General features: G+C 40.6%; 1 protein-coding gene across 1 annotated transcript in view; it reads left to right on the plus strand.

Annotated features, from left to right (window-relative positions):
* Nucleotides 1-5431: 5431 nt before the first annotated feature.
* The window catches only part of Adgrg4 (adhesion G protein-coupled receptor G4), a gene marked incomplete at its 5' end in the record, with an annotated part of 87877 nt that continues 80046 nt past the window's right edge, over nt 5432-13262 (plus strand). Inside the window, one exon of the mRNA XM_026784696.1 lies at nt 5432-6068. Within this exon, the coding sequence (XP_026640497.1) occupies nt 5432-6068 (637 nt within the window). The remainder of the gene's footprint in view (nt 6069-13262) is intronic.

Genomic DNA, 13262 nt, shown 5'->3' on the forward strand with positions numbered 1-13262 from the left:
AGAGATCCACCTGCCTCTGCCTCCCGAGTGCTGGGATTACAGGCGTGCGCCTCCACCGCCCGGCTTTCAGAATGTTTGAATATAGTGAAATGATATACTTCTTTATATTGTTAGTTTTCATATTTCTGATTTTGTAAATTGGTCATTCCTTTCATTTGGTAACTGACTTTGTATAAGTGAATTGAAAAGAGAAGATGCCCTCAGAGACTACCTAACATTATGATGCATTCTTTTTAAAGGGCTAAGTAAAACCTAGAGATTTATGCTCACCATAAACTGCATTCTTATATGTTGTGTTTGATGTTATTTTACTGAACTGAACAGAAAAACACTGTTAAGCAACAATAACGGATACTTGAACTTCCTGGTGGTTATCATCTTGTTTCATATTTCTTAACCACATGATGGTAAGATCATATAATCACATAAACTGGGAACAACAGGAGTTTTTGCATGTTGATGTAGTGTGTATGTGTGCACATCCAAGTTGAGAATGTGTGTGTGTGTGTGTGTACATGCAAGCTGAGGATGTGTGGAAGTGTGTATGGACATGAATGTACTTATGAGTCTCTGCTTTAAAAGGTGTTAAGTACAGGAATGGAGAGAGAGGGAGAGCATGATCAGAGATTGTCTGGAGCCTCTCATTTGGAACCATCTCTCAGAAGCCGGAGAGTGGTCCTTCTGTCAGCCTCTGTAAGGTGCTGCCATAGCTATCGGTGTTTCAGACCAGTGGTCCTAGTTATCCCACCATAAGGTAGTAGATATAGGTTGTAACTGCATTTTGTCATGGGGCTTTTGGGTTATCTTGGGCTGTGTGGGGACTGGAAGTAGGTTGATATTGGAAGATCTTCAGATATTTCTGTTTTTTTTTTACAGAGTATTCTCTTTTTTATTTTTAATTGACATTTATTGAGCTCTACATTTTTCTTTGCTCCCCTTCCTGCCTCTCCTCTCCCACCTTCAACCCTCCCCCAAGGTCCCCATGCTCCCAATTTACTCAGGAGATTTTGTCTTTTTCTACTTTCTACTTCCCATGTAGACTATATCTATGTAAGTCTCTCTTAGTGTCCGCATTGTTGTCTAAGTTCATTGGATTGTGGTTTCTAGACTGGTTTTCTTTGCTTTATGTTTAAAAACCACCTATGAGTGAGCACATGTGATAATTGTCTTTCTGGGTCTGTCTGGGTTACCTCACTCAAAATGATGTTTTCTAGCTCCATCCATTTTCCTGCAAAATTAAAGATGTTGTTATTTTTTTTCCTGCTGTGTAGTACTCCATTGTGTAAATGTACCACGTTTTTTCTTATCTGTTCTTCAACTGAGGAACATTTAGGTTATTTCCAGGTTCTGGCTATGACAAACAAAGCTGCTGTGAACATAGTTGAGCACATGTCCTTGTGGCACGATTGAGCTTCCTGTGGACATATACCCAAAAGTGGTATGACCGGGTCTTGAGGAAGGTTGTTTCCTAATTTTCTGAGAAATCGCCAGACTGACATCCAAAGGAGTTGTACCAGCTTGCATTCCCACCAGCAGTGCAGGAGTGTTCCCTTTTCCCCACATCCTCTCCAGCATAAGTTGTCATCAGTGTTTTTGATCTTGGTCATTCTTACAGGTGTAAGATGGAATCTCAGAGTTGTTTTGATTTGCATTTCTCTGATGACTAAGAATGTTGAACATTTACTTAAGTGTCTTTCAGCCATTTTAGATTCCTCTGTTGAGAGTTATCTGTTTAGGTCTGTACTCCATTTTGTGAATTGGATTATTTGTTCTTGAGATGACCAATGTCTTGAGTTCTTTGTGTATTTTGGAGATCAGACCTCTGTCTGATGTGGAGGTAGTGAAGATCTTTTCCCATTCTGTAAGGCCGTCATTTTGTCTTGTTGACCGTGTCCTTTGCTTTTCATAAGCTTTTCAGTTTCAGGAGGTCCCATTTATTAACTGTTTCTCTCAGTGTCTGTGCTGCTGGGGTTATTTTTAGGAAGTGGTTCCCTGTGCCAATACATTCAAGTGTACTTCCCACTTTCTCTTCTATAAGGTTCAGTGTGGCTGGCTTTATGTTGAGGTCTTTGATCCATTTGGACTCGAGTTTTGTGCATGGAGATAGATATGGGTCTATTTTCATTTTTCTACATGTTGATATCCAGTTATGCCAGCTGTAGCGAGCTGCATGGAATCACACCTGATGGAGATGTATAATCAACTCCTGAGATGGCTAAGGCCTGACCTATGCTATGATCACGCAATGATTATCAGCTGCCTGCATATGCGTGAACCTATGGGCAGCGCCCACCTGGCAGTTTGGGGTTGGCAGCCCATGCCTACTTAAGGGCTGGGAGAGGGTTTGCCCGGGAAAAGAGAAAGAGGAAGGAGAGAAAGAGGAGAGAGAAGAGAGAGGTTTGCCTGAGGAGAGAGGTCAAAGAGAGAGGGGAAGAGGGAGAGAAGTGTAAAAAGTCCTGGAATAAACTGCAGTGAGAAGAGCTCCGGTGGTCGCGTCATCCTTGCGGGATGAGGGTGGCCGTGACAGCCAGCACCACTTGTTAAATATGCTTTCTTTTTTCTATTAGATATTTTTTGCTTCTTTATCAAAGATCAGGTGTTCGAAGATGTGTGGATCGATATCCAGGTCTTTTATTCGGTTCCATTGGTCCTCCTGTCTGTTCTTATGCCAGGACCAGGCAGGCAGTTTTCAGAACTGTAGCTTACAGAGTATTTATTAAGGTGGAGCTCAGAAGAGGTTAACTAAGGTACCTTAGCTCTTCTGCTTTTCTAGCACATCGGAGCCCAGCTGACAGGAATCCAGTAGAGATGGTGTCAAGGTTCACACTAACACTAACAGCTGTAACTTGAACAGGATTTGTGATCCACATGAAATCCACAATGAATTGCAGCAAATCTGTGACACTCAAACTTGCTCAGGCTCAGTATCTGAACATACAGATGTTTGCAATGATCACAGGCTTCAGGGTTTTTTTGTTTGTTTGTTTTTTTGTTTTGTTTTTCCACGAGACAGGGTTTCCTTGTAGCTGAAGGTTAATGGCCTGGTGTTTTGAAATGTCCTCCCTACTTCTATTTTTGTGACTTACTGCTTCAAAGAACTTCTCCATTTCTTTATCCCTAAGGGAAAAGAAATATAATCACTAAATACTTCTTATTTATTTATTTATTTATTTGTTTGTTTATTGTTTTATTGAAAAAATTTCCGCCTCCTCCCCGCCTCCCATTTCCCTCCCCTCTCCCCCTCCCCCCAATCCTTTCCCCCTCCCCCCACTCCATTCCCCCTCCCTCTCCAGTCTGAAGAGCAGTCTGGATTCCCTGCCCTGTGGGAAGTCCAAGGTCCTCCCCGCTCCACCCTGGTCCAGGAAGGTAAGCATCCAAACAGGCTAGGCTCCCACAAAGCCAGTTCATGCAGTAGGATCAAAACCCAGTGCCATTGTCCTTGGCTTCTCATCAGCCCTCATTGTCTGCCATGTTCAGAGAGTCCAGTTTTATCCCATGCTTATTCAGTCCCAGTCCAGAAGTCCCCTCCTCCATCAGTGATGGAATGGTGATGGGCCAAGTCTTATGTAGTCTTGTCACCACTGCACCTGTGAGTTCATGCCATATCCAGAAAAGAGCATTCCACAACACTCCTCCCCATTGTCCATCTCTTGCGTTCTTTCTGCCTCCTGTTCCACCATGTTCCCTGAACCTGTTTCAAGCTGTGCTACAGTACTTTGACAAGCAGTTTTATAATATCTACAAAAAATGAAAGTAGGCATGCTCCTGTGTCATAAGACACTATTGAGTGGGAGCACAGTCACCACTAGAAACCTTGGAGACCATAGCTAACATAGAAATATCTGATAAATAAAGGACATTGAGCCTATAATTTGTGATCCTAGAGAAGCTAAATAAGAAGGTGAACCCAAAGAAAAACATATAGTTATCCTCCTGGATATGGGAAGTAGACAAGACTGCCGGGCAAAAACTGGGAACTTGGGGGTGGGGTGGGATGGGGGTAAGAGGAAATGGGGAGAAAAAAGTGAGAAGGAGAGGATGAGAGCAGCTTGGAGGAATGGGATGGTTGGGATAAAGGAAGGGTGGATATGGGAGCAGGGAAGTATATATCCTAATTAAGGGAGCCATCTTAGGGTTGGCAAGAGACTTGACTCTAGAGGGGTCACAGGTGTCCAGGGAGATGTCCCCAGCTAGTACCTTGGGCAACTGAGGAGAGGGAACCTGAAATGACCCTATCCTATAGCCATACTGATGAATATCTTGCATATCACCATAGAACCTTCACCTGGTGATGGAGATAGAGACAGAGACCCACACTGGAGCACTGGACTGAGCTCCCAATGTCCCAATGAGGAGCAGAAGGAGGGAGAACAAGAGCAAGGAAGTCAGGACCACGAGGGGTGCACCCACCCACTGAGACGGTGGGGCTGATTGGGAGCTCACCAATCAGAACATTATATATTATATACAATTGTGTATAATTGTAGAAGAATAAATAAAAAGTCTCAATGAGATGTCTTTCAGTGAAGTTTGAAAGGACTTTGTGAATATCATCTTATTTTATCTTCAAATAATCTTTAAAAACCTTGAAGATAGGGATTATTGCTCATAGGCTCTAATGTAATTGATAGCTCCTTGTGGCAACAGATGCATAACACTTTGGCTCTAAATTCCCATTTTTCTGAAGCAAACACTGAGGCTGGGATAGGTTCAGTTACTTGTTCAAGGTTTAAGAGTGGATGAGCGCCGGAGCCAGGGCTTCCAAGGTGTCTGACTTTCAATAGACATAGCTGGTTCCGTGGATGTCTTGAAGTTTTTAAGTCAATGTGGGCCTTAGGAAGGAAATGGGAGGGTGCCCTGTGTAGGGCCATGTCTGCCATTCATTCCTGAGGCCAAGCAGACACCCTAGAGCTTTGGGGCTATCCAGTTATGCAGCCCTCAAGCCTTTGTCAGGGCCTTCCAGTGAGAAGCAGTCTCAAGAGGCACAAGAAATCAGTCATTTGGCTCAGAAAAAGGCATTGGGGAAGCAAATTGCTGTTGCATCATGAATGTAATAAGGCAGTTAAGTGGGTGGAAATAATTCTCTTTTGATTATATGCATGAGGACTGTGTAGCAAATTTGAAGTCCAGGCTGCCTTTTTTTGGCCTTTTCCTCCTACTAGCCACACTTCTATATGTCCAAACTGTCCAGCTGGTGTGTGCTTGGGGAACACTTAATCTAACTTTTCATATTAGCCCAGGTAAAATAGAATCAGGGAGAAACTCTTCTGCCAAAAGAATCACACATCACTGTCAAATAGAGATGATTTTTGTATATCTACTATTTCCTTATTTGCATCAAGATTGACTCATAATTATATTGTACAATTTGACTATACTGCCAAAGATGATAGGAAAAAAATTAACTGAAATTTCATTTGTTTTCTCTTTTCTTTTTCTCCAAATTTGCACAGATTCACTTTCCCTGAAAGGAAAAAGGCTGGATTTTTATGGAGAAGGCGAGACATATGTCAGTCTGGCCAACACCACGCCCGGACTCAGCCGTCTCACAGCATGCATTGATCTGATATCCATGACCGACAGCTCCCATCACTGGATGGCTTTCTCTTATATTACTAATAATACTCTCCTGGGAAGAGAAGATATAGCCCTTGGACTTGCGGGAGACCAGCAGCAGCTGATACTATACAACTTTGGCAAGACCTTTTACATCAGCTATCGTCTGACTCCATTGCATTGGCATACCATATGCTTGACATGGGATGGAGTGAAGGGCAGATTAGAGCTTTTCCAGAACAAAGAAAGGATACGCGCAATAATGGACCAGCCACACAGCCTGCCTTCTGATGGGACTTTGTTCTTAGGGCACTTTCCCGGGAATGGAGAGAGCCCGATTAAAACTGTGGTACCTCGCTTTACCGGTAGCTTGTATTACTTTCAGCTCTGGGACCGCATCCTGGAAAATGAGGAGTTTATGACATGCTTATATGGAAACGTAGTTAGTTGGGAAGATGACGTTTGGCTCGTGCACAAGATAAGTCCAGCTGTTGACAGGAGACTGCGCTGCTGTGAGTAACGTACACCATTTTTTCCTCAGCAAGGGTAGAATTGGTGCATCCCTGCTCTGTTCACAAATAAGGCTGAAATTATCCATTCCTAGATCAAGGCTCTGTCTTCCTCCAAGGCACCCAAGGCTCTCACAATTTTGTCACCTGCTTTTTGATGTAGAGAAAACACTGTTTTCTTTTCCCTTTTATTTTTAATATAGCTTCAAACTCATAGAGAATATATGTGAACAACAAAATCTATAGATTATTTACCTATGAATCAGTGGTTAACCCTTTTTTGTCCACCTGCTTTATCATTCTTCTCATTTTCATCTCTTTCTTACTGTGCATTTGCTCATCTGTCTGTCTGTCAGTCAGTCTCTGTCTGTCTGTCTGTCTTTGCCTGTCTGTCTGTCTCTTTCTCACACACACACCCCATATCACATTCCTCCTTTGTTTTGGGGTCAAGAGAGTAAGAAGAAGGCATGATTCTTACTTACTCCCATTTGTCTCAGCGCATGTACCCTAAGGATTAAAAATTGTGTTAATTGTATCACAGTGAAGAAAATAAATTTTAACATGAATACAACATTAGCATCTAATTGCTAGCTGATGTTAAAATTTAGTCAACTATTCTAATAATTTCCTTTGTAATTTTTGTTTGGCCTAAGATCTGTTTTACAACCATGCATTGCATCTAGTTACCAAGTCTCTTTACATCTTCAGTCCTTCCTTTGGTTTTGTAACCTAGACATTCCTAGTATATAGCCCACTTGTCTCACGGACCATCCCTTAGTTTGGACTTGTCTGTTATTTTTGGTAGCTAAATTCTGGCTGTGTCTTTTTGGTAGGAATACTGCAAAAGTAATGCTGTGTTCTCTCAGTAGAAACATGGGGCCAAATTGTCCCCACATTCATGATGATAAATTTGATCACTTGGTTTTGATGTCTGTCAGAGTTTGTCACTGGAAATGTGGTATCCTTTGCAATTAATTTCTTGGGAGATGTTTGGAGACAATGTTAACATCCTCCTATCAAACTGTTTTTTGTTTGTTGTTTCAAGACAGAGTTTCTCTGTGTAACAGTCCTGGATGTCCTGGAACTCGCTCTGTAGACCAGGCTGGCCACAACCTGGCAGAGATCCTCCTGCCTCTGTCTTCCAAGTGTTGGGTTAAAGGTGTGTGCCATTACTGTCCAGCTTCTCATAGTCTATTATTCTATTTTAAGGAAGACATCTTCCTTTTTCCAAATTAATTAATTAATTCATGTTTATTTGTGTAGACATGAACTTATGGATTCTAATTTACTCATTAGTTTTCCAGTTGTTACTATCGCTTATTTTGATATGACAGTTGTTGTATATTTGGCCAGTGGGAACCCTCTAACCTGGCTCCCCTGTCCCTTTGATACATTCCATCATTCTTTCCATATTCTCTGGCTTTCTGGTAAAAGAGGAATACTGCAGGCTCATTTCACACCTTTTTCTGTCAGCCTAAGAGTCAGCCATTTTGCCAAGGAGACCTGGTTCCTTTTGTAAATATACATATGTACATATGTATATCTAGTATTAATTATATATTGTAATTCATAAATATGATAACATACACACATAAATATTTTACTTTTCTTGGTATAATGATGTTAACCAAAGCCTTCTTGGAATTATATATGTACATCCTTCTCTCTGGTTTTGAGATGGCAATATAGGGTTACTTTTCTCGATACAATGGCATCTTCCTTTCAACCTCTATCATGATCAACAGTAGCATCCCTGAAGTACATGTGTTCAGTGACAATAGGATTTTTCAGAAATGTATGTGTTCTGTTCTTTTGACTTTGGAAACAAGTTAGGCAAAGAATAGGGCCTAGGTCTAGACCCAGGAATGTTCTCATAGGTTTGGGGGATATGCTTTCTGGGTGCAGAATGGGTTGAAGGCACCAACACATTGCACTGGGTTTCTGTTGCTTTGGGACCAGTATGGAAGAAAAACTATTCTTTATGATTTTAGGTGAAGACACTGGTTTTGTTGTTGGTTTCTCTCCTTTTTGAGGTCTTCCAAATAAAGGAGACTGGTTCTAGTTGGCTCTAATTACAAAACTGAGTTAGAGATTAAGAAATCAAGCCTGAATGGCTTATTCAACATATAATGAAACTTTACTTTTGTCCTAAGAAACCCGAAGACTAGCCATTATAAATGCACAAGCTTTAGAGCAGCCTTTGAAAACACAAGGAAGAGTTCTCCCGCTTTCCCAACCAAATAACCAAATCGTATTAAAATTAAGGTGCTGCAAACCCTCATTTATTTTTTTTCTCTCTTGCACACCTTTTTCTTTTATTTTTTTAAAAGAAAACAAACTATCTTTTTTCATTTTACATACTAATCCCAGTTCCCACTCCCTCTCCTCCTCTCCTTCCCTCCACCTTCCCCCATTTCACCTCCCACCCACTATCCAGAAACTGATGGAGACAGGGACAGAGACCTGCAGCAGAGCACTGGGCTGAGCTCCCAAAGTCCAGTCAAAGAGTCAGAGGAGTGAGAATATGAGCAAAGAGGTCAAGACCATGATAGGGACACCCACTGAAACAGTTTACCTGAGCTATGGGAGCTCACCAACTCTGACCAGACAGGGAAGGAACCAGCATAGGACCAAACTAGACCCTCTGAATGTGGGTGACAGTTGTATGGCTGGGCAGATTGAGGGGCCACTGACAGTGGCACCAAGGATTTGTCCCTATTGCTTGTACTGGCTTTTTGGGAACTCATTCTCTTTGGATGTATACCCTGATCAGCCTAGATATAGTAGGGAGGGTCTTAGACCTTCCCCAAAGCAATGCGTCTTGTACACTTTTTAAGGTACAAATATACAATCCATTGTCATGGGCTGAGTCCTTCTGAATATAATACATAATAACCCAAAATGCCAAACAGGAAAAACATTACCTAAAATGACAATTAAGCAAAAGAACAGAAGATGTTCTCTCTCCTATTCAGGTTTCTCCAAGTGTTCTTTCAAAACCTTTGAACAGGAGTTCCTAGACCGAGGGACAGAGTAGCCTAGACTTGAGTTGAAAAGGCCCTTGAAATTGTCTAAAGCAGCCACGTAGATTTTTATCTCTGAAGACAGAGGCTCCAGTTTCCGGTATATTCTGGAAATATTAGTTCCTGTCTTTTACCAAGTTCTTGCCAAGGTCTGGGCATTTTTAAGATTAAGAAAAGAGAGGTGATAAGCATTCTCTAAGGTTACCAGTCAAGGAAGTTGTGCTGCTGGCATTTAAGCAGAGATGTTACAAAATCCATGTTCCTTTCACTCCTACACCATGCAGAACAGTCTAAGCCAGGGCGTCTCTGCCTTCCTAATGCTGAAACTCCTTAATACAGTTCCTAAAGTTGGGGTGAGCCCCAACCATAAAATTATTGTTGTTACTTCATAACTGTAATTTTGCTGCTGTTACAAATCGCAGTGGAAATATCTGACATGGAGGATATCCAATATGAAACCCCTGTGAAAGGGTCATTGAACCCCCAAAGGAGTCATGACCCACAGTTGAGAAGCTCTTGACTAAGGAGAATCTGCGACTCCACATGCTTCTAGGGTCAGAGGTGCTTTCTTTGCAGGGAATTTCTGCTGCTGATAGTCTACATGCAGAAATTAGGCAAGCAGCTTGAGTCACTGCCACCCTCACCACTAACGGAAGGGTAATAGCATAAAATTTGTCTTATTTCTGTCTTCGTCATAGGACAGCTAGGAACATGATGGATAAGTACGAGTGATTACAGCAAGCCTAGCTTAAGCTTCTAATACATTTGTATTTATGCTCTATAGAAGGATTATGACCCTTAAAGATCAGTTTTAATGAGCACATTACTAGGTTACAAATCTCAATAAATCTGTTTACACATAAAAAATATATACACATATACATTTTTATTCATGAGAACAAGGCTTTGGGGGAACATGGAACAGAAAACCATGACCCCTGTCTAGGTTTAATGACCATGTACTCACGACAGCTGGAGCTAACTCAGAAATATTTAAACTGCATGGTGATAAATAGTAACCGTAAAGGTGCTGGTCATTATGAATTTATTTCTGGGACGATTAAAGTTTCTTTATTTTTGAAAATTTCATACATGGTTGGGAATGAAATAATTTTAACAATACAAAAATGTGCAAAGCAAAACTTCCCCTTCAGTTTTTTCATAGAGGTATCTATTCTTAAAATATATTTTTATGTTGTATATAAGTACATATGCACATATGCATGTATATGTATGGTATGTACAATTTAATAAATAAAGCATACATACTTAACTACATATTGTTCTACAAGTTGATTCAACAGTAGTATTATCATGGACATAAAAGTACATTTAAATCTAGTTTGGAGTTCTCCATATTTCTTTTTTTTTTTTTTTGTGGTTTTTCGAGACAGGGTTTCTCTGTGGTTTTGGAGCCTGTCCTGGAACTAGCTCTTGTAGACCAGGCTGGCCCCGAACTCACAGAGATCCGCCTGCCTCTGCCTCCCGAGTGCTGGGATTAAAGGCGTGCGCCACCACCGCCCGGCTCAGTTCTCCATATTTCATGGTATATATGTAATTTAATTTATTTAGCTGACCTACGGTTGATGAATATTTAAATTGCTTCACTGTTTCAGCCACAAATAATGCCACAACAAATTTCCTCATGTGAGTATGCATCTTGTTCTTCGGCTTGAAATGTTGTAGAATTTTTTCTTAAGAATACTATTTTTCAGAAAAAGTAAATGAGCTTTTATAATTTTATTGATCAGCATTTAGCCAGTTATTTTTATCAATGTTCACTAAAATTAATATACCTTTCCAGGTAAAATTATTAGATACATACAGTAAAAAGATAATACATAAAGATATAAATAAAATCTCCTTTCACCGCAATCCCTTACCCCAAGTGACTCTCCTCAAAAGTAAGAGTTGTTAAGTACTTCTGCAGAAAGGAACTTTGGTCTAAACACGAATAGTTTGCTGCTTCACTGTTGGGTCCATTACTCTACTGTATCTTTTTCTTAACCAGTATGGATTGGTGTTATTTCAATTTCAGAAAATGTAGAACTCCCTGATTATTTGGAGGTATAGGCTATAGATTGATATAGTAGAGTGAGGGTACCCTATACTTTAGTCCGTAAGGTCAAGCCATTTAAAGGACTTTTTGTTTCCAGTTTTGACCAAGACAAAAGCCTCGATGATTTTAAAGTAGTAGGTGGTGACAAAAATCCTTGAAGCAACCATTTAACACCAATACAAACTTCAGTTCTTCTCTTGTTTTCCGTTCAGAAACATGGCACAACAAAGGGTTTGTTCTGATGTGTGAATGAATGCATGAAGACAACGAGTCTTCCAAATACACAGAAATAAAATTCCTCTTGGTTATGTATCAGAGACCCTCCTATTGAAAAGAATGAAACGCTATGAATTGAGTCCATCTTGGGAAATCTACAGTCTATTAAAGCATAGCAGTCCTCCATCTGTGGAGGCATTGATTTGTTGAGCTTTATTAATTGATAGAATGTTCCAGCTGCCTTGGATTACTTTATGAAATATGCAGAGATGGATTGTATTGTCGGTGCACTTTCTAAAGGCCTTTGTTTGCCCCGCTATTAATCCTTCTATCCAATTATCGGTTCTCATGCGGACAATCCTGTGGTGATGGGCTCTCCAGCTAACAGGCAACTTGGCCTTGCCCTTGTGCATCAATTCTTTCTGCTAGCCTCGTTTTTCATCAGGAAAGATAAGCATGAACAGTTGTAGTTCACTTCGACCTCCCTTATTGGTAGTCTCCCGCACAGGGTGACATTCTGTAGATTCAGAGATGGGGTTTGTAGCTGGTCTCTCTCTTACAAGATTCATTTTCTACTTCCTTACTTGAGAACTAAAATCAGGCACCATTTTGGCAAAGCACTTTTTTTATTATTCAAAGATACTCATTTTGGATTTTCATACCCCATGGGCAATTCTGTTTGTGGCAGTTTCTGGTCACCATTAGTTCTCACAAATTTAATCAACACATTGAATTATATTTACAGGGGTTGTGATTGAAAGAAAAGCCAGATGCAGTATGTGAGCTAGAACAACACACAGATTTAATATGAGTTGATATATCCAAATCACAACCAGAGTTTGGTATCTTGCTAAATGTTCTACTTAATATTCTGTTGGCAGGTACATCTGCCACCAAATGTCTCATAAATATTCAGCTACTCTATACCTCTGATCTCCAGCTCCAAATGACTACACTAACACAATTTAATGTAGAGTGAAAGAGCAAATGGCAATTAAGCCCATAGGCCCCTGTGCTTTCGCATGGATTATCTCCACTTTACCATACAGACAGGGAGACTCATGTATGTCATTTCTGAAGTGATCATTTGCTCATAAACAAAAACAGAATGAGGGTGGCAAAATAGGTTGGATCCCATGGATTTTGAGATCCCTGCAGTACAAATGGATATTTGTATTTGATATTTAATATTGCTTTACTGTCTGGGCAATAGGAGATTTTATAGTTGTTGTATTCATTTAAATTTTAAAAATGTGTTTCTATTATGTGTATGCCGTTTTACCTGAATGCATTTCCACGTACCATGTGTGAACCTAGTGCCCACAGAGAGCAGAAGAGGGCATTGGATCCCCTGGGACTGGAGTTACAAATGGTTGTGAGCCATCATGTGTTTGCTGGGAAATGAGCATGGGTCCTCTGGAAGAGCAGCCAGTACTCTCAACCACGGAGAAATCTTCCCAACCCCCACCACATGCTTTGTTTTTAACCAAAAGTTTTAATAAAATAACTGTAGATTCCAGCGCAGTTCGAGGATCCTTCTATACCTCACATAGTTTACCTTAATGGCAACATTATGTAAGACTTTAGTATAGGAAAAAGGATACTAACATTGCTATAATGCACCATCATTTTCAGATTTCTCTAGTTATACTGGTACACGTTTTTGTGTGTATATTAAATTCCGTGTGATTTTATCATGTGTGTTTATTGGCATATCCACCACCAGAGTCAGTTTTTTTCTTTTTCTTTTTTCTTTTTTTTATTGAAAAAAAAATTTCTGCCTCCTCCCAGCCTCTCATTTCCCTCCCCCTCCCCCCACTCCTCTCCCCCTCCCTCTCCAGACTGAAGAGCAGTCAGGGTTCCCTGCCCTGTGGAAAGTCCAAAGTCCTCCCCTCTCCA

This window comes from Microtus ochrogaster, chromosome X (assembly GCF_000317375.1).
Source record: "Microtus ochrogaster isolate Prairie Vole_2 chromosome X, MicOch1.0, whole genome shotgun sequence".
In the NCBI taxonomy this organism is placed as follows: domain Eukaryota; kingdom Metazoa; phylum Chordata; class Mammalia; order Rodentia; family Cricetidae; genus Microtus; species Microtus ochrogaster.